Below are 25,813 nucleotides of genomic sequence, written 5' to 3' on the forward strand. Positions count from 1 at the left end.
TGTGGCGATTTATGTAATTCAGGTTAGACGTGGTCCTTATGCTCAAAGATCTTATACTCTTATAGGAAGACAAGATGGTAAAATATATGGATTGACTAGAAACTTTTAAAAAATATTAGAATAATGTATTGATGCAAAAGGATGGGGTCTTGGCTGATCACGAAAAGCTTTCTGGATATGAATTTTAACATGCATTCTAAAAGATTTCTGTTCCTGAGATTTTCAAAGTGTCCTGCCTTCCATTTCTCTATATTGTACTAAAATAATTTCACTCAACTTATTTGGCATGTTGCTTCTGTATTTAAATCATTTCTCCCAAACTTCTTTCTATAGAATATAGTTTACATACAGAGACTGCTACCTATGCTAAATGAGACACTTCTGAGTACCTAAAGTGTATTTTTTTTTTGCATTTAAGTTTCCTCAGCCCATCTATAGTTATATTTTACTCCACCTACTTCAGGATCTGAGCACATATGCCAAATTCTCATAGCATGGCTCTATAGTCTCCACATGGATATTCTATTTGTGGGCATGGCTATACTTCAATATTTCCATGGATTTGTAATCCTCTTCTAGAGAGGCAGACTACCATTCTTTGGTCCCTGTGAAAGTATCAGACAGTTAGAGCACTGGCAACTGAGTCAATGTTCATCGTCTAAAAACAGTGTGATTCAGAGCATCCTCTGCTCCCTCTTCTATGTTCTGCAGTCACTTCAGAATTCCAATAGGGTGGTGTAAGACTGGGTGGCCATTTGTATCCCCCTTCATTTCATGGATTACCATGGCTAAAGAATTCATCAATAAATGCATAGCCTAATGGTGATAAGGCTCTCCATACAGTCCTTGGAAAATAGGTGTAGTCTATTGCTGGTACTACACTAAGACTTTCCAGAATGGTAGACCTTGTACTCCATAGGCATCGCCTTTAAAAAATTTAAGCAGGATGTCATGGTATGGAGACATATTCCATAAAATGCCTGGCATGTTATATTTCAGTATTTCAAGAATGCACAATTTAATCAGTGTGGGTACTTTCTCAATGAACACGTATTGTAACCTATTTCACATTCTAGTAGATGATTTCCTGAGTTGTTGTGGCTGAAAAATTCATCATCTATCTTGTGGTAAACTTGTTGCTGAGGTCTCTTCACTTATGACAAGGCTAGTTTGTTGTTAGACACACAGTCCATTACTTGGCCCAAACACTAATTCTTTTCAGAACTGATGCCTTACTTCATTAACTTAGACATTTCACTGGAATGGTTTTTTGAGCCAGATTATACTGGAAGCCAAATGTATAATTAGAGATAGCCAATAATTATAGTAGCTTACATTTATAAAGCACTTTATAAATGTTATCTCATTAGAGCTTCACAACAACTTTGTGAGGTAGGTACTCTTATTATCTCCATTTACAGTTGAGGAAACTGAGGCAGACAGAGGTTGAGTCTTGCCTGAAGGCACACAGCTAGTAAGTATCTGAGGATGGATTTGAAGTTAGATTTTTTGATTCCTGGTTTAGCATTGTATTCACTGTGATTTCATTGGCATGGTTGCTACCGAATGAGAAAACTTCCTCTACCAATGCCAGTTGGTAAATTTTCTACAACTTCAAGGCTTAGAAGGGTGACAAGAGCATTGAGAGATTAAGTAACTTGCCCTGCATCACACAGCCAATACATGTCAGAAATAGGATGTGAAGCCAGATATTTTAGGTCTTCAGTTATGTCACCAATATTATACTTTGTATAATTATGTGTTCAGGACAGAATGTTTTCCTTCACATGATTTGAATTCCTTCAGCTCATTGCTCTGTTTCCCTTTAGTAATATCCTAGCCACAAGATGGCAGACTTTATGTTATTTTCTTCTTTCTCCTTTTCTCTGTCAAAATCTTGGTCTTTTCTGCAGTTTTGAAATGCAGAGTTCAATTTTCATGTTTAAAATACATTTAAAATACTTGGGTTTTCTCCAAAGATACATGCCCCTCCCCCCCTTTTCCATAGCTTCTTTGATTTACTCATAGTAATAACTAGATTGGGTTTTAAATCAAGCATTTTCTTGTTTCCCATTCCTAACCATAAACAAAGAGTCCCACATGGTAAAAATTCATGATAATAAGTATGAATGTTTTATATTAAAGAGAGAAAAATCATCTTGCAAGGCTATTAATGGTGTTTTTCTTAATGTGTCTGACAACTTCTCCTTATGTGCCCCTAAAAGGGTGTTGGTGCATTTTGGAAATAACAAACTATCTTGAAATTTTTCTGACTTTGTACTGCTTCAGACATTTAGAAATCTTAGAATTAGGCAATACAATAAATAGAAGGCTACTGAAATATTTATTAAGATGATGATATGTATGTGGCATATATATTTAGTTCAGTATGATGGTAAATATGTGAGGAAAATGACATTTAGAAAGAAAAAAGCCACTTTATTTCTTGGAAGAAACAACAAAAGTGTCAAATTACAATGAATATTTGTGAGTTCTTAATGCATATTTACTCTGTAGCCCAAGTGCTATCCTGGTGTGCCACTGTCCTATCAAGGAGAAATAACCTGGAATGCCCCCCTCACGTTGGTTTCTGGCAAGAAAGAAGCCGGCAGGTCTGAATTTCTCAGGTTGTGCCAGGAATGGAAGAAGATGAGGTGTTTTCAACAGAGTGGCATTTTCTTCCCTCCCTAGGGACAGAGGCCATCACACAAATGAGCGTGGGGCTTGGGAGAGGTGGGTGGGAGTAAGGAGGCTCAGAGCCAAGGAAGCTAGATTGGAATTTTACTTTTGTGTTGTGTTCTTGGAGGAAAGATTAATGACTGTGGGGGTGGTGGAAGCCTCTCTCCAACTCCCTGAGGATTTAAGGAGCTAAATTGAGGCAGTGATAACAGAAGGCAATCCCCTACTGGCAACTGATTATTTGGGAGGGGCTAGGCAGGATGGAGTGGCAGAAGATGGTGTTTGCTTCTGCCAGAAACTAAAAAAAGTGAGCTGGCAAGATATGAAAGCAGATGGGCCAATCAGGAGGGGTGGTTGGACATCGTAGGTATTTTTTATTTTTAATTTTTGGAACAAAGAATTCAGAGTAAGCCCATTGGTTGACAGTCCTTTTAAGAACTATGAGCAAGGCGCTAAAGGCTTTTTTCTTTTCAACTTCCTTCTCCATGCCTATTTATTCCCTGGCATTTATTTGTATATAGTTTGTTTCCTTACTATTCCTTAAGCTGTTTCTTTATTCTGAGTTTCATGAAAGTTGTATATTTTCTTTTTGTACATTGGTTGAAGTGGTATTAATAGGAGATTCTAGTGGCTGGCTGAAATGTATACAAATTTAAATAAGGTAAAGATTCCAGTCTTTGGTCAATAGTTAGATAATACAGACCTGATCTTGGGGCTCAGGAGCTATATTTTGAGTTTACTAATAATTCTAGAAACCGCTCCGAAACCAGAACTTAAGGCTTTTCTTTTATCTGTACATCAATAACCTAATTATTATAACAAGGTAGATGTCCAACTCAGATGGGAGAGAGGGAAAGGAAGGAAGGAGAGATGAGTGAGGGAACAGGGACCACAGGAGAAAAGCCACAGGCTTTTAGGCAATATCTCCATCCCCCTACCCACTCCTAACCCCAGCCAGGAAAGGAGAAGGGAATAGTTGACCAGAGGAAAGGCAATGGTCAAAGTTAAACCCTGGAGCCAGGCATAGTCTAGAAAGATTCAGCTCCAACCCCTTACAGAATGAAGAACAGAATAGAAAGAAGTACCAATCAGACAGCTTTGCTCTCCACAGCTATGTTTGTTACTCATTCATATTTTCATTTATTTAACATTTATTTAGTGAGACAGCATGAGATGTAATGGAAAGGAGCCCCAGAGTTAGGAGTGCAAACTCTGACAGCTGTATTGTCACGCCAGGCCCTTTATCCATCTTGAGTCTCACTTTCCCTATCTGTAAAAAGGAGATAATAATACTTATATCACCTACCTCACAGTTATTGTGAGGCAAGCACTTTGGAAACCTTAAAGGCTTATGTAAATCTGAGGTATTAGTCTATGCTAAACACTAGGCTAGGCTCTTAGCTGTCCTTTGCAATGTCTAATGATGCCATCAATTAGACTGAAAAGATAGCCTGCTCCAAGTCCCATTCTAAGTCTCTGGCATTAACTATTTACTGCCTGAAAGAATGTTCTTAATTAATGATTCCCTTACTCATATTTTGTGTTACCCTTAAGTGTCTTCTGGTATCCCAGAGGGGGATTTCTCAAAAACAACAAAACTCACTCAGAAGCAAAATTAACTTTAGCTTTTAACAAATGTTTGCCAAAGAGCACTTCTAGGAAGAAAAGGAACTCCAACAGTGACAGTATGTTAGAACACCCTAGAGGGTGTTTCCATTTTCCAAACTAAGAATCATTGCCCTTGAGAATAACTTCACTGTGCTTTCTTTTGCTACTTGTTTTCCCTGAGTTTGTATTTATTTAACTTAAAAAAATTTAAATGTTATACTCAAGACTTGACTTTGAACATTAAACCAATTGAACCTGTAACTGCTAACATTTAAATTAATACCAATGCATAAAGCTTCATGAGCATTTTTCTTTCATTCCCTCTAAGTCTTCTTCATCAGGATTCCTTGTTCATTTCTTTTCATTCACCTTTCTTTATATGGTGGAAGTTAGTGTGTGCCCCATTTTTTGGTTCTGCCCTTTTCCACTTTATATTATTTCATTCAGGTCTTTCCACATTTCTTTGTGCTCTTCATATTTGTTGCATTGATTGTAGTAATGCAATTAAATTGCAATAGGCAGCATTATGTAGTAGAGAAATGGCCCAGATTAAAGTATTGTCTCTTAAACATAGTGACTGAGGGACTCTGAGCAAGTCATTTAATTTCTAAGTGCCCCAGGCAACTCTCTTAAGAATATAAATTGCAGAATAACTGTCAATTTGCATTTGTGTAGTATTTTCTCATTTAGATCTCCCTAAATCCTCCCTCCCAAGTTTAAAAATAAAAAAATTCAAACGCAAAAGTGTAAAGTCTATTTAATTATTCCTCTATTTTTGGAATTTAGGTTGCTTTAAGTTTTTTTTTATTTTTAGAAATTATATAATGCCGTTAGGAACATATCTGAACAGATAGTTCTTTTAAAGAAACTGATACTACTTTCGTCTCCTCCACTTTTCAACATAATGACTTTTGATCTCCTATAATTAGCTATCTCTTCCTTCCTCAAAACATCCTCATATCTGCTGATGGTTACTCATCCTGCTATGAGTCAGAAGCAATATGCTTAACTGCATCTCGATCTGTAGTTGAAAGTAATGGGAATTACAAAGTGAACATTTATTTGTGAGGTTTGTCATACTCCATTAACAAAGTGAACAATAATAATGAATGGGAAAACAACAATTTGAGAGGAAAAACAAATTTTTCCCTCCACATATTTGATGTTTTCTAAGATTGTGTCTTCCAAGGAGACCCAAAGTAGTAGTCATTCTGCACACTTACTCTAGTGAGAAGTTCATCCATTTCGGTCACCAGTGTATTCAGATTACTCTCTGCCAGTTGACGAAGTCTCTCTGGTGCCCGCTGAGGTGACAACAAGTGCTGAAAGATATTTATTGCAGTTCACAGTGAAAGCAGTGATCAGTAACTGGGAGATGATCATTTAACAATGATAATACTTCCTACACCTTGCTACGAATGTGAATTCAAGCATCTCCAAATCTAAAACCAAGTAAAATTCATATAACCACTATATAACTAAGGGCTATGGGCTGTAAACCTGAAGGGAAAGACTGGGAAGAGTCTAATTTATCCAATCCTCTGCTTTTATGTGGATGAATAACTAAACAATCTTTTCTCTTCTTTTTCTTAATGTTTCCATGGGCTAAGTGCACCTCTAATCAATCAACAAATATTTATTAAGTGCCCACCATGTGCCATGCCCTGGCTAAGTGCTGAGGATACACCCCCAAAAAGACAAAAGATGGTCCCTGCCCTCAAAGGAGTTTACAATTAAATGGAGAGACAACAAATATCTCTATCTCTATCTATCTGTCTGTCTGTCCGTCTATCTATCTATCTATCTACACATAATCTCAAATTATATACAGGATAAAATAGGAAATAACTAACAAAGGGAAGGCATTAGAATTGAGAGGCTGGGAAAGGGATTTTGGTTCTGATTCATAATGTTCTATGACTTGATGATAAAACTTTTTGTCTATTTCCTTAATTCAATTGAAACCTCTATTTTTCTCTTAAGCCCCTATCACCTTGTTTCATCTTCCTTGGACATACAAAACCAATGGTCAATATTATGTTTAAAAAAGCAATACATGCTTAAAGATGATATGTTCAGGGACAGGCAGTCAATAAGCACTTATACACCTACTACATGCCAGGCACTGTGTTAGGTGCTGGGGATACAAAAAAAGGTAAAAAATAGTAATTGCTCATGGTCTAATGGCGGAGACAATATGCAAACAACAAACAAAATAAATATTGGATAAACTGGAGATCATCAACACAGGGAAGGAACTAGAAATAAAGGGGGCTCAGGAAAGGCTTCTTGAAGAAGGTGATATTTTAGCTGGACCTTGAAGGGAAACCAAGAGGCAGTGTAAAGAGGAAGAGCACTCCAATCAGTGAAAATGCCCTGTGTTTGAAGATAGAGAGTCTTGGGCCAGGAATAGCGAGGCAGTCAGTGCCACTATTAATAGAAGCAATGTCCTACTGCAGAAATGTCAAGCACCCATTGTGTATTGTGATGGTGCTTAATAAATTCATGTAGTAGGTGCTTAATAAATGCTTACTTTCTTCCCTCAAACCACTAAAATCCTTAGATCTGTTTCAGATAAACTGTCTAATCATCTCTCTCCCATCATGTGTTTATGAAGTTTTTTTTTTTTGCCTAAGTTTATTTCATCATCTTAGATTCAGCCCAGCGTTCTAGCCCAGAAGTGTCAAATATGGCTAGTGGAAAAACTCCACAGTGTGGCCTGAACCAGATTAAAATGTAATTGGGAAAAATTTAACAAAATAAATAAAAATGCAATAGAATATATTTAATAGATTATATGATATGTGGTTTTCTGAGTATGTGGCCTGCAGGGATCTTCATCTACTGTTTTAGTGACCTCTGTTTCTTTTTGAATATGACACCACTGTTCTAAAGGATATGCTGGGCCAGGAGTTAGGAAGACTTGGGTTCAGATCCTGTTTTTGGAATTCATTTTCTCTCAGGCTCAGTTTCTCATCTTTAAAATGGAGATCATAGTGCTTTTCCTCTATTAACTATTTCCTATTTATCTTGTATATAGTTTTCTTTGTGTTGTCTTTCCTATTACATTGTAAACTCCTTGAGGGCAGGGACTGTCTTTTGATTCTTTCTGTAACCCCAGAACTTAGTAATGTGCCTGGAACATATTAGGCTTACTTAACTTAATAAATGTTTATTGATTGACTATCTCATAAAGTTATTGTGATAATCAAATGAGATAGTGTATGTAAATTCTTTGCAGACATCAAAGGGCCATATAAATGTAATTTATTAATATTAAGAGTGTATTGAGCACACAGTAGATGATCAATACTTTTTAACCCGTCATGGTCCTCTTCTTCCTTTCTACATGTCTTCTGTTTTCAGACTTAATGACCCCAAATCCTTTTACTTTTCTTCATAAGCTCTATTTCCTATACCTTCCATGAAAGAAAATGTTTTCCAAAGACTCTACTTCTTCATCACATCCTCTGCAATTTTGCCCCACGTATGTACATTTCATTCTAGTCACATTCATCACCACCTCTTTGAATCCAAACAAAGGGTGATCATAAATGCAGATGTTAGTGACAATGTATGTCTCCTAACTACCTTCAACTGACCTCATAAAGAAATTGAGATCACCTTCAAAGAAATGCTTTGCATTCCTCAAATAAAAACACTTTCTGTATAAGCAGAACAAGCAAACAGGACAGTTATTATTTACCAAAATGTGGCAATAGATCTTTATTGTATCCCTGCTTTTGTATTGTACTTAGCACTCATTATGACTGGATAGCCTTGCAAACATACCTTTAGCTCCTGAGTCACATTTTCAAAATTGTATAGCATTTTATATGGTGCGGGCAGTGGGCCAGTAAGGTTGATGCTAACAGCCATCTGCTCAAGGCGAGCCAAGTCACCGAGAAGGAGTCCTGTACATTCATCACCACAAACTGTGAAAGGAAAGTGACAATGAATATTTACTTCTACTAAATGTCTGAGGCAGATGTTCAAGGATTGTAGCTCTGAAATATTTTACAGCCCACATATATTTCTGTGAAAGATAATGCTACTCATCTCAGATAATTAACCCCAACAAATGCATGGCAGTTGAAAGAGATGGAAATAGCAACAAGGGAATAGAAATGCCTTATTGCCCAGAACTTGATATGTGGAATGATGATATAAAACAAAAAATGAAATAAGTAGACTTAAGATACCTGAGAAGAAAGGGATCTGTTCGAGGGAGGTGAGAAATGGAACATTTCATGCTATGGACCACTCCACACAAACCCACACATGAGCAATCCAAAAAAAATCTTTGAACAGCTGGTGAATCACAAAGACTACAGGCAGCCTAAAAAGCAGCTAAAGTTGTAATGCACTCCATTAGATTGCTCTTCAGGATATACACAACCATTTAGTCTCCACATGCTTCATGTCCTACACATTCAAGTCTTGCACAACCACTTGGCCTCAGGTCAATTGGGGAGAGAATAATAAATAAAAATGAAACAACTACAGGTTTTTCATGTTGACACATTTTAGAGTCATCTTTATTCTTTCTACGGTTTTGTTGTATGTATGTATGCAGGGGTCAGCCGTTACTTTTTAGCCTCTGGGCACCTTACCAACTGTCCATGGAAAAAACGACTAAACATTTGCTAGTATTGCAGAGTACCATATGCAGCCTTGTAGATAAACAATTACTAAGGGCAAGTAACAATTCAAACCATTTAAGTATTTAGAAATGTCTGCAACTATTTTGCTGCTTCTAAAATGCCTAGGAAGAGCTAGAAGAAACTGGGAAGAATAACTTTTTCTGGAAGGGTGATATATTCGATTTATACTTTTAAAATAAGACCCATAGATAACATAGTAAAAAGCCACATTTCTTACAGCTATTATTTCACTCTTAGGAAAGAGACTTTTAAAATAATTATGCTTTGTTTTTTTCAATATTCAATATTCAATATTTTTCAATAATTCAATGATTTTTCAATAATTTCATATTTTTAAAGATCATACAGTAGTGGCATGGAAGAAGGCCATCAGAGTTGAATGTCTGCATGCCATTATTTGTATACTGTATTTATAGGTGGTTGTGATGCTTCTTTGTACCATGTGTCTGTAAGTTGGGAGGAGCAAGGAGTCAAATGAAATGGAAAATAATATTCAGATTTGTATAGACCTTGAATTATGCCTTGAAGTAGTAACAATTTAATTATTTCACTCAATAGACCCCTTCTGAGCTGTCTGTTGGCTAGGAAACCATTAACTAGAGCCTGTATATAATGAGAAGAGTATAGAGAGTGATTGTGCCATGGGAGCAGCAGTTCTTCAGGAGTTACAGAATACTTTTCAGGTAGCTTAAACCCTCCCAGAAGAGTATTTAATGAATTAGCTTCTTTCAGGTATTTAACCCTCTGGGACTTCACAGGCTTGTATTTCACTGAGAGTCTGAGGGATCAACAGCACTGAGGTGAGGGTTGAAATGGATAACCAGGAACTTAGACTGTGCATCCTTTAATGAGACAATAAAGGAAATATGGAAGGCGACCAGGCCATATGTTTCATGATGGAATCCCTATTGTCTCACCAATCTAACTGAACTGAATTTAAATACTTCTTGAGTAGCCACCTCTGTGCTTACTGGATTTGATCCAATTGGGGTCAGAGGAGACAGTGGGAAGAACATTGGATTTGGAAATCAGAGGACCTGTGTTTGAATCCCAGTGCTGCCAATGTGAGACCTGAGCAAGTCACTTTTCTCTTGGTATTGATTTCTACATCTATAAATTGAGAGTGTTGACTAGATAGCTTCTAAAGCCCCAACCATATTTAAATGTCTGGTCCTTTCATCTGTGACACAGTGAAGGGGGTACCAAGCACATTCCTCACTCTCAAGGAGGAGGTCCCCTAAAGGCAGGCTCAGTACTTCCCTACTCAAACTATATTTGCAAAGTTGGGGGAGAGGGGAGATCTGAATTCTCTACTATAGTGTGCACTATCCTTTCATCTTCTTCCTGGTGGACAGAAGGAAGAGTCAGTTTTTCCTAAGTTCACAGGTTTAAAGTTAAGGATCCTTGAGAGTAAAAGTTTTTACCATTTTAAAAAAGAATGCTTTAGATCAAGGATTATTAATTTTTTTGTGTGTCATGGACTCCTTTGGCACTCTGATGAATACTTCCTACTCAGAATAATGTTTTTAAATACATAAAATAAAATACATAGGATTGTTCACAAAAAAACCAAATTATTTTAAAATAAAGTTATCACAATATTTTTTAAACCTGGTATTTATTGATTCTAGGTTAAAAAACCAACACTGCTATAGATTAATTTGTGTATCAGCAATTAGGAAACACTGAACTTTCTGATATTCTATAAGATTACCATCCAATTACAGAGATAAGACATGTATAGGTGAACTCATTGGAGAGCCAAGATAGACAATAATAAAGTGATATACTAAGTATATCCATAATCAAAATACACCTACAGTAGAAACTTCGGGTGATTAATCTTGAAGGATGGGTAGGAACTAGATAGGTGAAAAGAAGTAAGAAGGGCATTCCAGACAGAGGTAGGGATGTGTGTGTGTGTGTGTGTGTGTGTGTGGTGGAGGTGGGAGTATACCTTCAGGGAAAGGATAAGCTGAGCAGGTATGTGCAAAAAGGTCAGTCTGTCAAAAGTTAAGAGTACCTGCTAGAAATAAAGTTGGATAGGAAAGATAGTTCCTGATTATGAAGGATCTTGAAAATTGGTTATGTAGGGTGTAAACTTGAGTAAACTGATAATAGGGAGCCATTTAAAGTTCATGAATCTGGGAGTGACTGGAAGGAAAGATGAACTTGGCAGTGGTGTGCAGAATAGACTGGAGCCAAATGACTCAGGATTGGAGAAGTTAAGAGCCCATTGCTTTAATCAATGTGTTAAGTCTACAGAGGTACTAGGAGAAATGAATGGGCAGTGACACCAGAGAATGATGTAACTCTTATTCTCAATCCCTCTTTTAAACAGAGGTTTTTAACGTGTGTGTGTGTGTGTGTGTGTGTGTGTGTGTGTGTGTGTGTGTGTGTGTGTGATGGAACTGTCCTAGAAGTCTGGTGAAGCTCATGGACCAATTCTCATAATAATGTTCTTAAATATATAAATTGAAAATACCTAGGATTACAAAGAAAACTAATTATATTGGGTTAAAGATTTAATTTTTTCTTATCCAAGTTCATATGGAATGTGGAAGTGAGATATCATTTGCTATAATGTGTCACAGCTTACCAATGTAAGCTAGAATGAAAGGAGGCATGATGAATGCTTATTTTTCTCTTATACATCCTATATCTCATGTCCCTATTTGGTTTGGTTCCCTGTGTTGCTTAAAATGAAAATGTATTTAATTGCTCTTTCAAGGAATCATACATTTTACCTTATGCCTTTGTGTCAAAAGGCCTATTATTAACTCGAGCCTTATGGTCTCTGCAGTTGCTTTTAAGAGGAACACAGTATGGGCACATCTCCGTAAGTGAAAGGTAAATTTTCAGCAGCTCTAAGTAATATACCAACATCTGTCCTAACAGGTCAGAAAGCCTTATGAATATGACAACCACTTGTAAGATTTTAGATTGGCTAACTCCAGATAATTCAATATCTATTTTTTCAAACTGGAAAAAAAATAGGCTTCTAATAAAAAATAAATATGTGGGTTGCTAGTTTATTCTGACACTGAACATTTCACTTCAACAAGAAGCTACTTTTATATACCTCAAAAAAAGCTGAAAGGGTTTGCAATAAACATTAGAAATGGGATGCAAATTAAAACCAAATTTAATTTACCACAATAGAGAAGATTTAAAGAGCTTATAGAGATATGAAATATTCCCATTGTGTAAACAATTGTATTTTGATTGTACAGTGGCTGACTATAGTGTAAATTAACACCAACTTTTGATAATCAGTCCCCCCCCCCCAAAGAGTTACATCACATTAGGTTTTTATTTTAGCAGGGTAGACAAGGCAAGGTAGCAAGAATGTCTAAAATGTGTAGGAGTAAAAGCAAATATTTCAAGGTGATGATTATATTGTACATGACTAAATGTTTCCAAGGCTTTGCCTATAAAACTGTCAGGATAAATTTGTGTCTAATATTAACAAATGCAGTGCTAAATTCAGATCATTACAGCTAGGCTCACATAAGGGGAAATCATGCAGTCAGTATCACAGATACTTCAGCTAGCAGTTAGTACAAAATGTTGTATTTTCACCACAATCTCCCATGCATAACAACTACTACTAACATACCTTCAAGTAAAAAGTCACTCACAGTGCTTTTAAACAACAGAAATAGATACTGAAATAAACTTAATGGGCATGAAGATAAGTATAAAAAGATAATTGATTAATCTGTTTTAAATAAAGATACCCATAATGTCTGTTCTAGTTAGTCATCTATATTTGTAGCCAAAAATGTATATTTCTAACACAAGATCATCAAATTAAAAAAAAATTAGGTCTCATCCGCAATCAATGTCTTTAGTTCATTGTTTCCCAGGTTTGAAAATTATCTTCTTTCTTTTATTGGTGTGGGTCAATATTCCAGATCCTTATTTCCTATTAACTTTTTCTATGAATTCATTAATTCTATATTATTTTTACAGAAAGCAAGCCAAAAAAGTTTTAATTTAATTTCAGACCATTTAAGACTAAATGTTCTTTACCTGCTGCTAATATCCTCTTTGTATGAATGGGAAAAAAGGTGCCACTAATATTGTTCTTATTTGTTTGAATGGGAAGAAAGGTGTTAAATATAGTCAGAGATAAATCTATTCAAATAGGTTGATGAGATTTTCATAACATAGTTTTGTACTTAAAGCCAACACTGTGAAACGGCTGCTAAAAATGAAAACATTGTTAGTGTTGGTGTCCAGATCAAGGTGTATTTGTACATATGTGAGTGAGTGAATGTATGTGTGTTGATATGGTAGTAGCACTAGTTCATTATACTCTGAACTGGTCTGATCATATCTAGAATATTTTGTTAATCTTTAGATAATACAATGGAAGGAAAGGATGGAAAATGTTGTATGAGAATCAGTTGCATCAACTACTACAATGAATCATTCTGATGGTTGTTACCATGGCTAGAATTGACAGCTGAAGTTTAATCTGGAGAAGAGTGAGGAGGGGCACGTTTTCTTAGAATAGCAGTAGTCTTCTAATACTTGAAAGGCTGCCCTGTGAAATCTTTGTTGCTCCAGAGGGAAGAATTAAGACCAATAGACAGATTTTTTTTTTCATCAGGCAAATTTAAGCTTAATATGAGAATGAACTTTTTAATCAAAAGAGTTGTTCAAATGGAACAATCTGCCTTGTGAAGTAGTTATGTCCTCATCATTGGAAGTATCCAAGCAGAAATTGTATGAGCATTTGTCAGAGATGCCGTTATAAATGATTCCTGCATTGATTGTAAGAGATGGCTTAGGATCAGAGAACCATCTAAAGGCACCTCAGGGGCCACCTACTTCTTCATTCTAGCGAAAAAGAAACTGATGTTTAGAGAGGTTAAGGTGAATGTATTTCTATATAACACATACTGCATATTACATATAGTGTATAATACATATGGATCACTATAGTATTGAATTAGTCTAGTTTGTAAATGATTATTAGTCTGTCCCCAAATACCAAACTGCCTTGCCACAATAAATTTAAGATGAAGATATAGATAAGAGTAAAGACTTCATGTTTTGTCAGATGGCTAGAAGGTAAATAGATAGTAACTAACTTAGGGGACAAAAGTATAATGCTTTCAGGGAACAGCACTTTTCCTGGGTCTTTGCTAAGGATTATATATATTTCAGTTCTACAATTTCAGAAAACACAGCAGCCAATTCATTTTTTATATTCAATTTTATAATTTAAGTAGAAGTTCATTGGACCCGGAGAAAGATGACGGTATCAGCTAGAGAGAGAAGCAGCATATTGTGGAAAGAATACTGAACTTTTGACTACCATTTGTTGTGGAACTCTGGGTGAATCACTTTACCTAGTTAATAACAGGTTCCTCATCAATAAAATAGGGATAATTTATGTTACCTATATTCTGAGATTATTTTGAATAACTAAAAAACTATAAATTGAGAAGTGCTAAATAAATTTGAATTAATAATATTAAATAACTACAAAATAATGAAATTGATTCCACAAAACACACATACAAAATTCTCATTATTTTATCATCTACCAGCATATATTGAGTAAAACATCTGATAGTTTTTAAAAATCAAAGCCTATTTAAAAAACTTTTAGGTGGGGTAATATCTTAGAAACATTTGCTAATTTTAATTTCTGTTTTGTACATGAATAATATATATTTAAACTATACCACTTGTAAACAACTTATTAATTCTATGGCTTTATTTTTTCTAATCAATATAACTCCATAGAAAGTGAACTGTGAAAATGTCTAGATTCTGCATCCTACCAAAATTTCAACCTAAAATTAATAACTTCTTTGCTGTTCATTCTCAGACTAAAGAATGTCTGGATTCTTTCTATTAAATGGACAAGTAAATTACAAATGAGAATTGAAAGTTGGGATGTACTCATTAAGCTAACTTCTTAAAAAGTCATTGTGACCATCTAATCAATACACAGAGATCAGCTCAGTGAATGCATATTTCTCTAAAAAATGTGATATCACTTCACATCTATAAGATTGGCTAATATGACAGAAAAGGCGAACAATAAATATTGGACAGAATGTGGGAAAATTGGAACATTAATGCACTGTTGGTGGAGTTGTGAACTGATCCAACTATTCTGTAGAGCAATTTGGAACTATGCCCAAAGAGCTATGAAACTTGGCGTACCTTTTCATCTAGCAATGCTGCTACTAGGTCTATATCCCAAAGAGATTTATAAAAAAGTGGTGGTGGGGAATAGGAAGGACCCATTGGTACAAAAAATTTACAGCAGCTATTTTTATAGAGGCAAAGAAATGGAAATCGAGGGAATGCCCATCAATTGGGGAAAGGCTGAACAAGTTGCAATATATGCTTGTAATGAAATATTACTGTGCTATAAGAAATGATGAGCAAGCTGATTTCAGGAAAATCTGGAAAGACTTATATGAATTGATGCAAAATGAATTGAGCAGAACCAGGAGAACATTGCAATAGCAATAATGAATGATGATCAACTGTGAATGATTTAGCTATTCTCAGCAATACCATGATCTAAGACAATTCCAAAGGACTCATGATGAAAAATGCTATCTACCTCCAGAAAAATAACTGCTGGAATCTGAATGCAGATCAAAGCATACTATTTTTCAATTTCTGTATTTTTTGAGTGCTTTTTTCCCCTCCTTTGGGTCTGTGTCTTCTTTCACATGATTAATATGGTAATATGTTTTGTATGATGGAACATGTTTTTACCTATATCAAATTGCTTACTGTCTCAGGGAGGGGGGAAGAGGGAAAATTTGGAACTAAATTTTTTTTTAAATTAATGTCAAAAATTATCTTTACATGTAACTGGGGAAAAATAAAATATCATTTAAAAAATTGGATGGGAAGAAAATTTGGATGTCCAGCTAGCCTATCTTTGTATCTTCCACCCCTCAGGACCCTGGCTTCCTTCAAAACTCTGTTCAAATGATACCTTCTACAGCAGGCCTTTCAGGATCCCACTAGCTAAAGAGCCTTCTATAAGGTTACTGTCCATCTATTCTGTATGTTCTTCTTTGTACCTATTCAGTCACATGTTATCTCCCTCATAATATAAGCCTATCAAGGGCAGGAATTGTTTTTGTTTTCCTTTGATACACTTACTAAATACTTCTTGACTGATAAGAATCTATGGTATTTTTGAAGACTTCCAGAGAAGGGAATCCCAAAAGGTGTTGTAAGGAAAGTCCTTTGTAAATCTTAGGTAAAGTGTGAGCTATTATTATTATTATTATTATTGCTAGTAGAAGTATGGAACAGGAGCTCATTCCAATACTTGACAATCTTCATTACCAGGTTATTTGTGTCATGGAAATTCCTCATCCTAATATTAAAGCCTGTTTCATCTGGTTCCATTTCAGGGGCAGCTAGGTGGTACAGTAGATTCAGGAGGATCTGAGTTCAAATCCGGCCTCAGACCAAACACTTGGTACTTATTAGCTGTGTGACACTGGGCAAGTCACTTAATCCCAGTTGCCTAAAAATTAAAAAAAAATTAAAAAAAATAAAATAAAACATCTGGTTCTATTTCTAGCAGAAATGGAGTTCTCATAGTAAATGACTGTAGATGAATAAATATTAACTATACTGGGGTGCAGGGGAGGATTACCTCATTTCACATATTCACTCTTTACTCCTGATATATCACAGGATCACGTTTTATTTGTGAGTCTTACCTGGCTGACTCATAATTAGAATGTTCTTCACTATATGCCCTTGCTTTCTTTCTTTTGCACTAAGAATCTACAGTGAAGTCAAGATTGAATGGCACATTCTAGAGGATGAGTAAAAGGACACAGCTATATGGTTTCTTGAATATCACCAAAAACATCTGCATCTTAATTTAGCTGGATAGAATAACAGGGCACACTGTATTTTATGGTTCAGGGCTTCTGAGGAGGATTAGTACTATATTAACAGTCACTGTCATAGACAAGTCCTACAATTATATGGACTTTTTTTTAGCCTGAGCCAGTCCATCCTCAGTTTTATACAATTCCACAGCTATCACACTTGCCACAGCTGCCCTGTAGATTTGCCCTGCTAGACATCCTTTGTTCTATTCCCATTTCTAGCTCTTGGATTTTGGGATGCATTAAGAAAAAAAAAACAACTGAGACAAAGTTCATGATGCATTTTTACCTACTCAAGTCACGTTTGGTCACCATGTTTCAGAAACTGACTATAGAAATTGGGTCTTGAGAAGGGCAGTCAAAATAATTAGAGTCATGGGAACTCCTTCTCAAGAGGAAGAATTTTGAGATGTACGTAGGAAGAGAGGGAAAAAAAGATGCAGCAGAAATTCTTATATTTGAATCAGAGTAGAGTGTAGAAGAAAATATTTTGGAATCAATTCATCTGCATGCTCACAAGAGTAAACAGAATTCAGTAAAACCAGAAAATGGCGTGAGGAAATATTTTCTCTTTCACAAGCCAAATTATAAAATATTAGGGCAAAGATATAGTCATAAAGAACCAATTAATCAGAGGATAATAATTCAATTCTTTGAACAAGAAAACATACCTATTGATTCTTAAAGAAAAATATCAGTCAAAACCCTCAAGACTCAGAGCTTTGCCCAATTGCTACTTAGTCTGAAATGAATTTCTATATGGTACAGTACTGGTTTATTATGGTAATATAGTTAGGTTTGGTATAATGTGAACATATGACAATTTACTTCAAATTCTTTTTAGCTACTATCAACAGGGATGTTTTATTTAGCAGATCACTGCTGTCCTGCATAGTAACAACTTAGGTATTACACTGCAATAAGCATGACTACACCAGCCCTCAAAGATTCTGACTTTTACGCTCACCACACAGCCGTGCATTTTGACTAATGTGGTTTCTAAGGGACCTTAATACTGGGAAGGGGGTTCTCTAGACAGTACACACAAGTATTCTGATCATTGGAAAGTTAAGGCCTCCATTATAAATTAATCAGTTGACATTATGCTAAATAAATCAGTTCCTCCCGAATTTTACATGAACCAGTTATCCAGAGACTCAGTAGGTTTAAGAAATTGAATTCCTGAACTTTAAAAACTGAAAGCCAGACCCTGAATCTAATGTGACTTTAAAGTACTACTGCCTTAGTAAGCTATCTCTTCTGTTCTACTCTCCCCCACTCCTCTTAACTGCAGCAACCACTATTAAAGCTTTGTAGAAAAAAATACAGAGTAAAAAATGGCGTAGCTTCAGCCTATGCCAATAATTTTTAAAAAAACCCATTATTGATAGGAAAAATGGCAATGCACTATGACATAAATTTTCTTTTTGAGTCACTTAAATATAAATTTCCCTCTCTACATTTCATTAACTCTTGACATTGGCTTTTCAGTCAATGGTGTTTAATAAAGTGAAGGTCCTTGAATAGAGATGTTTCTTTAAAATACTATGTGGCTAGAGGTTCCTGAAAGTTCATCTTTCCTTGCTTTTGGTGTATTATTATTTAATGTTCATGTTTCTGCTTTAGAATATGGCATTGTCCTTTAAAGCTCAATTTCAGAAAATTAATTAGGAGAAATGATTTGCTGTAAAATAGCTCTTTAGATCAGTGTTCATTTTAAAAGTATATGAGTAGTTAAGTAATAGGCATCCAAGCAGATACATGCTAATATGTAACACCCTCCCTAAACAAAATGCCACGAATTACTTTAGTAATCCACCTCACAATTACTCAAGCATGTCATCACTTTTGTAGACAACACATGTGTGTTTTATGGTACCTGAGCATGCTGATGAGTAAGTCTTATCTATTATTAAATCTGATTCTACTGTCTTATTAGCCTTTTGTATTTGAGGCAGCTACAATCAAATCCAAGTATGAGAAAAAAGTCCCTTTCATGTGCTATTAGGGTCAAATCATGGAGTGGTTTTGCCATTTCCTTCTCCAGCTCATTTTACAGATGAGGAAAATGAGGCAAACAAGGTTAAGTGATTTGGCCAGGGTCACACAGCTAGTAAGTATATGAGGCCAGATTTGAACTCAGGAAGATGAATCTTCCTGACTCCAGGCCTGGTACACTATCTACTGCACCACTTCCCTCTCCATTTTCTCATATACAAACCTATTTACTCTTTTCTTTCTACTCAGTTCTGTACTCAAATCATTGTCCATGCATAAAACCCATTTAAGGTACATTTGCTTTTCACTGTCTAAATTACATTTATTTTTATGTTTTTAATCTTAAATTTAGTGACCACCAAAAAAGCAAAAAATTCCATATATAAAATAGAACAGAAAAAGGGGATTATATATGGAAACATATTTCTTATGTATATAGTTTTCTTTTTTTAAAAAGTATGTAATGAATTAATCATGTTTCTTTCAAAACTGTCCTGCTTGTGTTTTCTTTTGAACTTTAGTTTTTTTCCCTGTGTATTTTATAACATCTCAATGACCTTTTTTTTCTTTCTTAGTAACCCTATTGTTAGCCTCTCCCTCCTTACCCTTCAATAAAAAAGAGTAATGTAGTTGTTATAACAAACCAGGGAAATCCATACATTTGTCATGTCTAAAAATGTTTGTGTCATTTTGAACCTTGGGCCCATCATCCCTCTGTCAGCACACAGAGAGCACATTTTATTATTGTTTCTTTGGAGTGATGATTAGTCATTATCGCTTTGATCAGAGTCAAGATTTCCATTTTGTTTTCCCATTGTGGATGGTTAGATGAGTCTCTTTCATACTGCTGCACATTTAACTGAACAAGCTTTGTAATGTTCTGGGTCTCATTGCAAGTAGTGCAATGTCATCTTTGATAAAGAGCATTCAAAGAATTCTTCAATTAATTGGGAATGCTTATTTTATGATGACTGAGCATTAGCATTTGTTCAGAGGCAGTGGCATCAGTTCCCACAGCTTTTTCCTTCAGCCCTGGAGAGCCAGGGTATAGGCAGCAGGAAATTTGATCGAGGTATTTGTATTCAGGTATTCAAGGATGGATTGACCTTATAAGTGACCCCAGACCTACACCCTTATCACAAGAGAGTGGTGATGGTGATAAGGCATACCAAGAAGGCACTGTGTACATGTACATGTAATTTCAGCTCCCAGTTAGCAGAGCCCCTTTGGCATAGTCAAACTTGTGATCTCTGAGAGATCTGATTAGGAAGCACATGGCCTCCAGTGAAGGGCTCGCTCTCATAGCTCTGATATAGTGTGGGGGTATACAACCCCTGTGGTTATCTGGAATCTGGAGGCTGGGTTGAACTTACACTCAGCACCAAACTTTATAATCTCATTCCCAGATGACTTTGAACATAGTATATCCAGAAGGTATACCACATAAAGAACCAGATGTCATTTCCCAGTCTTGGAATCTCTGGAAGCACAAGACCACTACTACTTTTAGACGTTGAAGCTTGAGATATCAGATGGATCTGCTCAAGATTTCAGATAGATGTGGTTCCCTTTTTCTGAGAGACCCAGTGGTCTCTAGGTCCATTTGCACTGGATCTCTTATGGATTTGAATGTTCCTTTAAAAATATCTTGAAAATCAATCCCTTAGTGTCTTCATAATTGTGACAGATTTCTTGTTTGTATCTGGTTAGGTTCAGCTTTCCTGGAGACATCAATTTCTTAAATACCATTATTATCTCACATAGTATAATGTATAGAGATGTGTTGGAATTAAAATAGGATAGTAGTTTATTATTAATGAAAAGATGTCACTATAAAAATTCATGTAGATTTGTTTACATCTTTGTCCTTCCAGTTTCATCTCCAAATGCTCTTGGTGTGAGCTGGTTCAGCTGGCCCTCTTGGCAGTCTTGTTTTCTTTTCAACTTCTTTTAGTTGTTTTGTGAGGTACTTAATAGTCTTCGGTTATTCTGTTCCATGAGCAAATAAGTTTACATTTTAAACCATATTTAACTTTAGCTGCCATAACTGACTTTGCAAAGAGATTACATATTTGTTGGCTAAAGTGGTTTCTAGAAAAGGGTTTCAGCCTCCTCATTCATTCCTTCAACAAGAATGTTTCTAATGGATAAACTTTTTTAAAAAATATGATTAAGTGTGGACCTTTCCTTTTATCCACTTCCCTTCCCACCCTATCTGCTTAAGTACTTGTTCAAGCAGGTCATAGAAGCACAAAATTTCAGTGAAGAAAGACTTTCTAATATCTGAAGAAAAGAATCTCCTTTATATTATAACTAAGCAATGGTCATTCAACCTTAGTAGAAAAGCCCCTAATGAGGAAGTACTTATTACCTCTCAAGGTATCCCACCCTATATTTGGATAGCTCTATGTATTATTTCTTCTATCAATCACAGATTTGTCTCTTTACAACTTTCATCCACTGGTTCTACTTCTGATCTTATAAGCTAAACAGAACTAGACTAATCCTTTGTCAACCCAGCAGTCTTTTGAATTCTTGAATCTTGTGGTACTAAATGGCAATTTCCGATGTAGTTTTTGCTGTTTTCTTGTGTCTACTTTTGCACTGAAATCACTGAGTTTTAGGATTTACTGAATTAGTTTGGATGATCCTGTCAAGTTCTTTTCCTCTACTTCTCCATCTTCTGCAAAAAAGTATTAGCCCAAGAACCGAAAAAATTTCACCACTGTTTGCTTATTATGGACACAAAACACAAGATGTTCAAATGTCTCATGAAATGATGCTTCTTTTTGCCTTTGGGTTAAGAATGAAACAACTGCCAACACCTTTATTCATTTTTCAGACCCTATAAGATGTTCTATTTAGATGAAACTCTTCCAGTTTCACTGACAGCAGAAATGTCAATATCAACTTGGCCAGTTTCTCAATAGTCAGTAAGCATTTAAATGCCTACCATGTGTAATCAGGCACTGTGCTCCAGTAATATTGTAAATTTATTGATCTTTTGACAATGAATTGACATTAAGAGTACAAATAATTTAATATTTGTAGAAAGCAGGAAGGAACCAGAGAGGACCAAAGACCATTTTATATTTTTGTCTGCTGCCTGGGTCACTGTGATCAAAGAATTTTGTCACTTGGTGACCAGACTTCTAATGTTGAATCTCTCTAGTTTGCTAGTTTAAGCTTAGACAGCTGCCACATAGCTTTCGCTAAATCTGCACTCTAGGTCTTTTCAGGTTGGTAGATGCTACCAGAATTTAGGTTCCATCGGTACAGCCTTCAAGAACCCAGAATTATGCTTCATGTCAAAATATTTTGTACAGATTCTTGTTCTCACTCTTGCTCACTCTGCTCTCAGTCACTCTTTCCCTCTCTCTGTTATTCTCTTCATTTCTCTCTTCCTCTCCCCATCTCTTGCTCTCACTCTCTCCATCTTTCTCTGCTCATCTCTCACACTCTCTCTGTCTCTCTCTGCCTGTCTCTATGTCTCCAATTAAGGACACTAATGTGAATAATCAATGCCTTTGGAGGAAAGAATTTTACAATTATGAGTTCCTTTATAAGATCTGAATAAGGGAAAGGCCCATTTCAGTTTTGGATTTGATTAAGGGTCTAAAAATTAAGTTTATGACTTGATTTTGGTGTTCTTTTTAACACATTGCAGATTTTCTGGAATCAATGAGAGAGAAATCAGAATAAGTTAAAAACAACATTACACAAACATTATACAAACTCTTTTCCCTCTTGCATACACTTAGATAAAGATTCTCTTGCTAAATTCACTTTCAGTATTTCCAGAGCACATATTTCAAGAGAATGTTTTGAAGCAGCATGTCTGCAGATCTCTTTATGGACTGACTACAGGGGGAAGGCACTGTGTGTAACTCAAGATATAAAGTAGCTGGGCCACTGATTATAAATTCAGAAGGACTCTGAAAAATTTAATATACCCAGATCTTTAATATGTCACAGAGATAGTACCTACCTTTGGCAAAACTGTATGCCCTGGGACAGACAAAAATAAAATAAGCCCTCAGGAGCTTTGTTGTAGATTTTCAATGAATTTATTACAGCATGCTGAGAATTTTCTTAGTAGTTCTGGGCTCCATGGGATGGAGGCCAGAACAGCAGGTGAATAGCAAAGGTTGGATGGATGGTGTCAGAAAGAATGAACTGCAGTGCTAACAAGTACGGAACAAGACCAGTTTACTTCCCTTGAAATGAACCAGGAATTGAGCAAAGAAATTCCCAAGAGCTACTGGTAAAGTTAGTATACGTACAAATACACTCCATGCCATCACGCGCATGCCCGGCCTTGCAGCCATCACACTTCTGCCCGGTGGCTCCAGGTCGGCAAGTACAATGTCCGGTGACTGGGTCACAGGGGACAGGAAGCGAGCCATATGGATCACACTCACATTCTTGGCAGGAGCCTCCTGGGCTGCTTGGGCTGCCAGTGTAGCCAAAGGCACACCTGGATGTAAATAGTTACAAAGTGAACTAAGTTAATGGCACTGACTTGTTTTTCTCTGATTAGAAACAAGCAGACGTTAAGTTCCTTTAGAATACCTACCTGAATAAAGACATCATTCTCATTAGATAGGCTTGAGTTATCTATCTGTTTAGAAACTTAGAGAATCATAAAAAAGAGAGTTGAAATGGAACTTAGAGGTCATTTAATCCAGTCCTTGGATTTTACTGATGTGAAATGTGAAGCTTAGAGTGGTATGCCAGAGGTTATACAGCTGGAGAAAAACAGACTAGAATCCAGATGTTCTCATTCTCAACCTATGCTTCCCCCCCACCCCCAAAAATCATAATAATAACCGACATTTTAATGGCACATTACAGTTTCTGATATGTTTTACAGGCATTGGCTCATTTGATTCTTGCAACAACTCTGTGAGGCAGATTTATTGTTATTTACATTTCCAAGACTCAGGTTAAGTCAATTGCCCATGGTGGCAATCATTGCAGATTTAATACAATTCTATCATTTTACAGGTAGAGAAAATGAGGCTTTTGGAGGATAAGTGACTTTCCCAAGGTCACACTACCAGTTGTCATAAGCAGGCTTCAAAACTGGATCTCTCCTAATAGCAGGTCTAAGCATTCTTTCTGTTCCCTAATAATGCCATAGATTCATAAATAAAAATTTTCTGTGTGTTTTTTTTAGTATAGATCTGTAGAAAGAGTTTCCCACTGAACAAGGCAAAACATTACTTTTTCTGTTTTAAAGTGAAATATAACTGCATTGTCCTAGAGGAAAATACATTCATTTAGCACTTAGTATGTATGAGGCATCATGATTGTCTCTTGAGAATTTGGTGACTTTTGGGATAACCTGCACTCTTTTTTAAGGAGTTGAAGGTGAGGATGAATTATGAGGCAGCAGAGGGAGAAGAAGGGAGTAACATCAGTCAACTATTGCTAGGAGTTTCGTTTTGTGGTCTGAGATCATCAGAATTTGTCCAACTATTTTGTGGAAGTAATCCATCCCTGCAAGCCACAGGGAGAAAAGGCTGAAGCAGGGAAAAACAAACCAACAAACAAACAAACAACAAACTGCTGAAGCTCATTTTTCAAGGTTGTCCAGATTACTTGTCAGACTTGTGCACATTCAAAATAAGGTTTTTTAGTGCTTCCTATGTGAGATTGCAAGCACAGAAGTAATAGATGGGATTGATGTAGCTTTTCCCAAAATATAGTTTCATAGAATCATCAATTGAGATCTGGAAGGTATCTCAGAGCCAGCTATTCCAACCTTCTCATTTTACAGTGGAGGACCTGAGGCCTGGGGGATGTTAAATGACTTCCTCACCATCACACAGACATCAGGTTGAATTTGTACCCTGTCCTTTAACGCCAGATGCTGTGTGCTTTCCTTCTATCATCCTGCATCCCCTGCTCAATGTTTGCTAACTGAATCTATTTAATGAATTTCTTTGCATTTATAATTAAAAGTATTCTCTTTTAAGCCTTTAGCAGGTATGTAGATAACGGAATATATAGTTAGAAAAGCAACTTGCAAGGAAATGCGTGGGAACTCTGCATTACTGGGCATGGGAATTTTCAGGAAAATCTTCCATGAAACTTGGGTAAATTTTTGGTAAGGATTCTGAAGCCTGTAAGTCCCATTTGACTGTGAGGCTTGGGAAGTGGTCTAAGAAATTCAAGGAAAATGTAATAATAATCAGAGAAAGGGTGTTTAAGGTCTTTATAGCAAATATTCTGCCTATACCTCACAATTTACTTTGAATAAGATTAGCTTTTTTTTTCCAGGGAATTACATTATATCTCTTTATTTGTAAGAGATAATGAATAATAAAACACCACAATTTTTGGAAAAAACAATTTAAATAATTTACATTTGAATTATAATATATAATCCCATCCATTTACAGAATATACATGGAATGGAAAAAGTGCATCTGGGCAGCTCTTGATATGTGGCTTATCCACAGACAATTCTGAATCCTAGGCTGTTTTTTTTTTTTTCCAAAATGGCTGGTCTAAACCAGATCCATTTTCTTCCACTAACTGACTGAGGCATGCTAAGGGTATAATCTTAATATTAATATTGGCATAAGAAAAATATCATCAAGAAAGTAAATTGGATTCAGGCATGCACTATGCAATGCATTGCAAAAACAAATATAAGTGAATTTGGAATAGTATTTACTGTTTTGGATTATTCACATCAGAACTAACATTTGTTATCATAGAAATAGATTTATCTGTATATTCATAGGTGTATAGTGCCTACATAGTAAATACAGACTATTGTTAATATTTACACATATATTTCTTGGCTTTGAAGTATAAATATTTAGCACCCTTAAAGTCCAAATACTAGAGATTATTTTCATTGTAAATATGACTGTGATTAGTTTATCCAAAGAGCTTCTGAGATAGGTAATGTTATGTTTGGTTGTCCAGCACAATGTCCTCACAGAAATT

General features: G+C 35.9%; 1 protein-coding gene across 1 annotated transcript in view; it reads right to left on the reverse strand.

Annotated features, from left to right (window-relative positions):
- LAMA2 (laminin subunit alpha 2) overlaps positions 1-25,813 on the reverse strand; it is a 790,327-nt gene that overhangs the window by 165,923 nt on the left and 598,591 nt on the right. The window contains exons 32-34 of the mRNA XM_078155150.1: positions 23,134-23,327; positions 8,080-8,222; positions 5,511-5,609 (exon numbers count right to left, since the gene is read on the reverse strand). Of these exons, the coding sequence (XP_078011276.1) occupies positions 5,511-5,609; positions 8,080-8,222; positions 23,134-23,327 (436 nt within the window). The remainder of the gene's footprint in view (positions 1-5,510; positions 5,610-8,079; positions 8,223-23,133; positions 23,328-25,813) is intronic.

This window comes from Phascolarctos cinereus, unplaced genomic scaffold (assembly GCF_003287225.1).
Source record: "Phascolarctos cinereus isolate Bilbo 61053 unplaced genomic scaffold, phaCin_HiC Scaffold_5;HRSCAF=322, whole genome shotgun sequence".
NCBI classification, from domain to species: Eukaryota; Metazoa; Chordata; class Mammalia; order Diprotodontia; family Phascolarctidae; genus Phascolarctos; species Phascolarctos cinereus.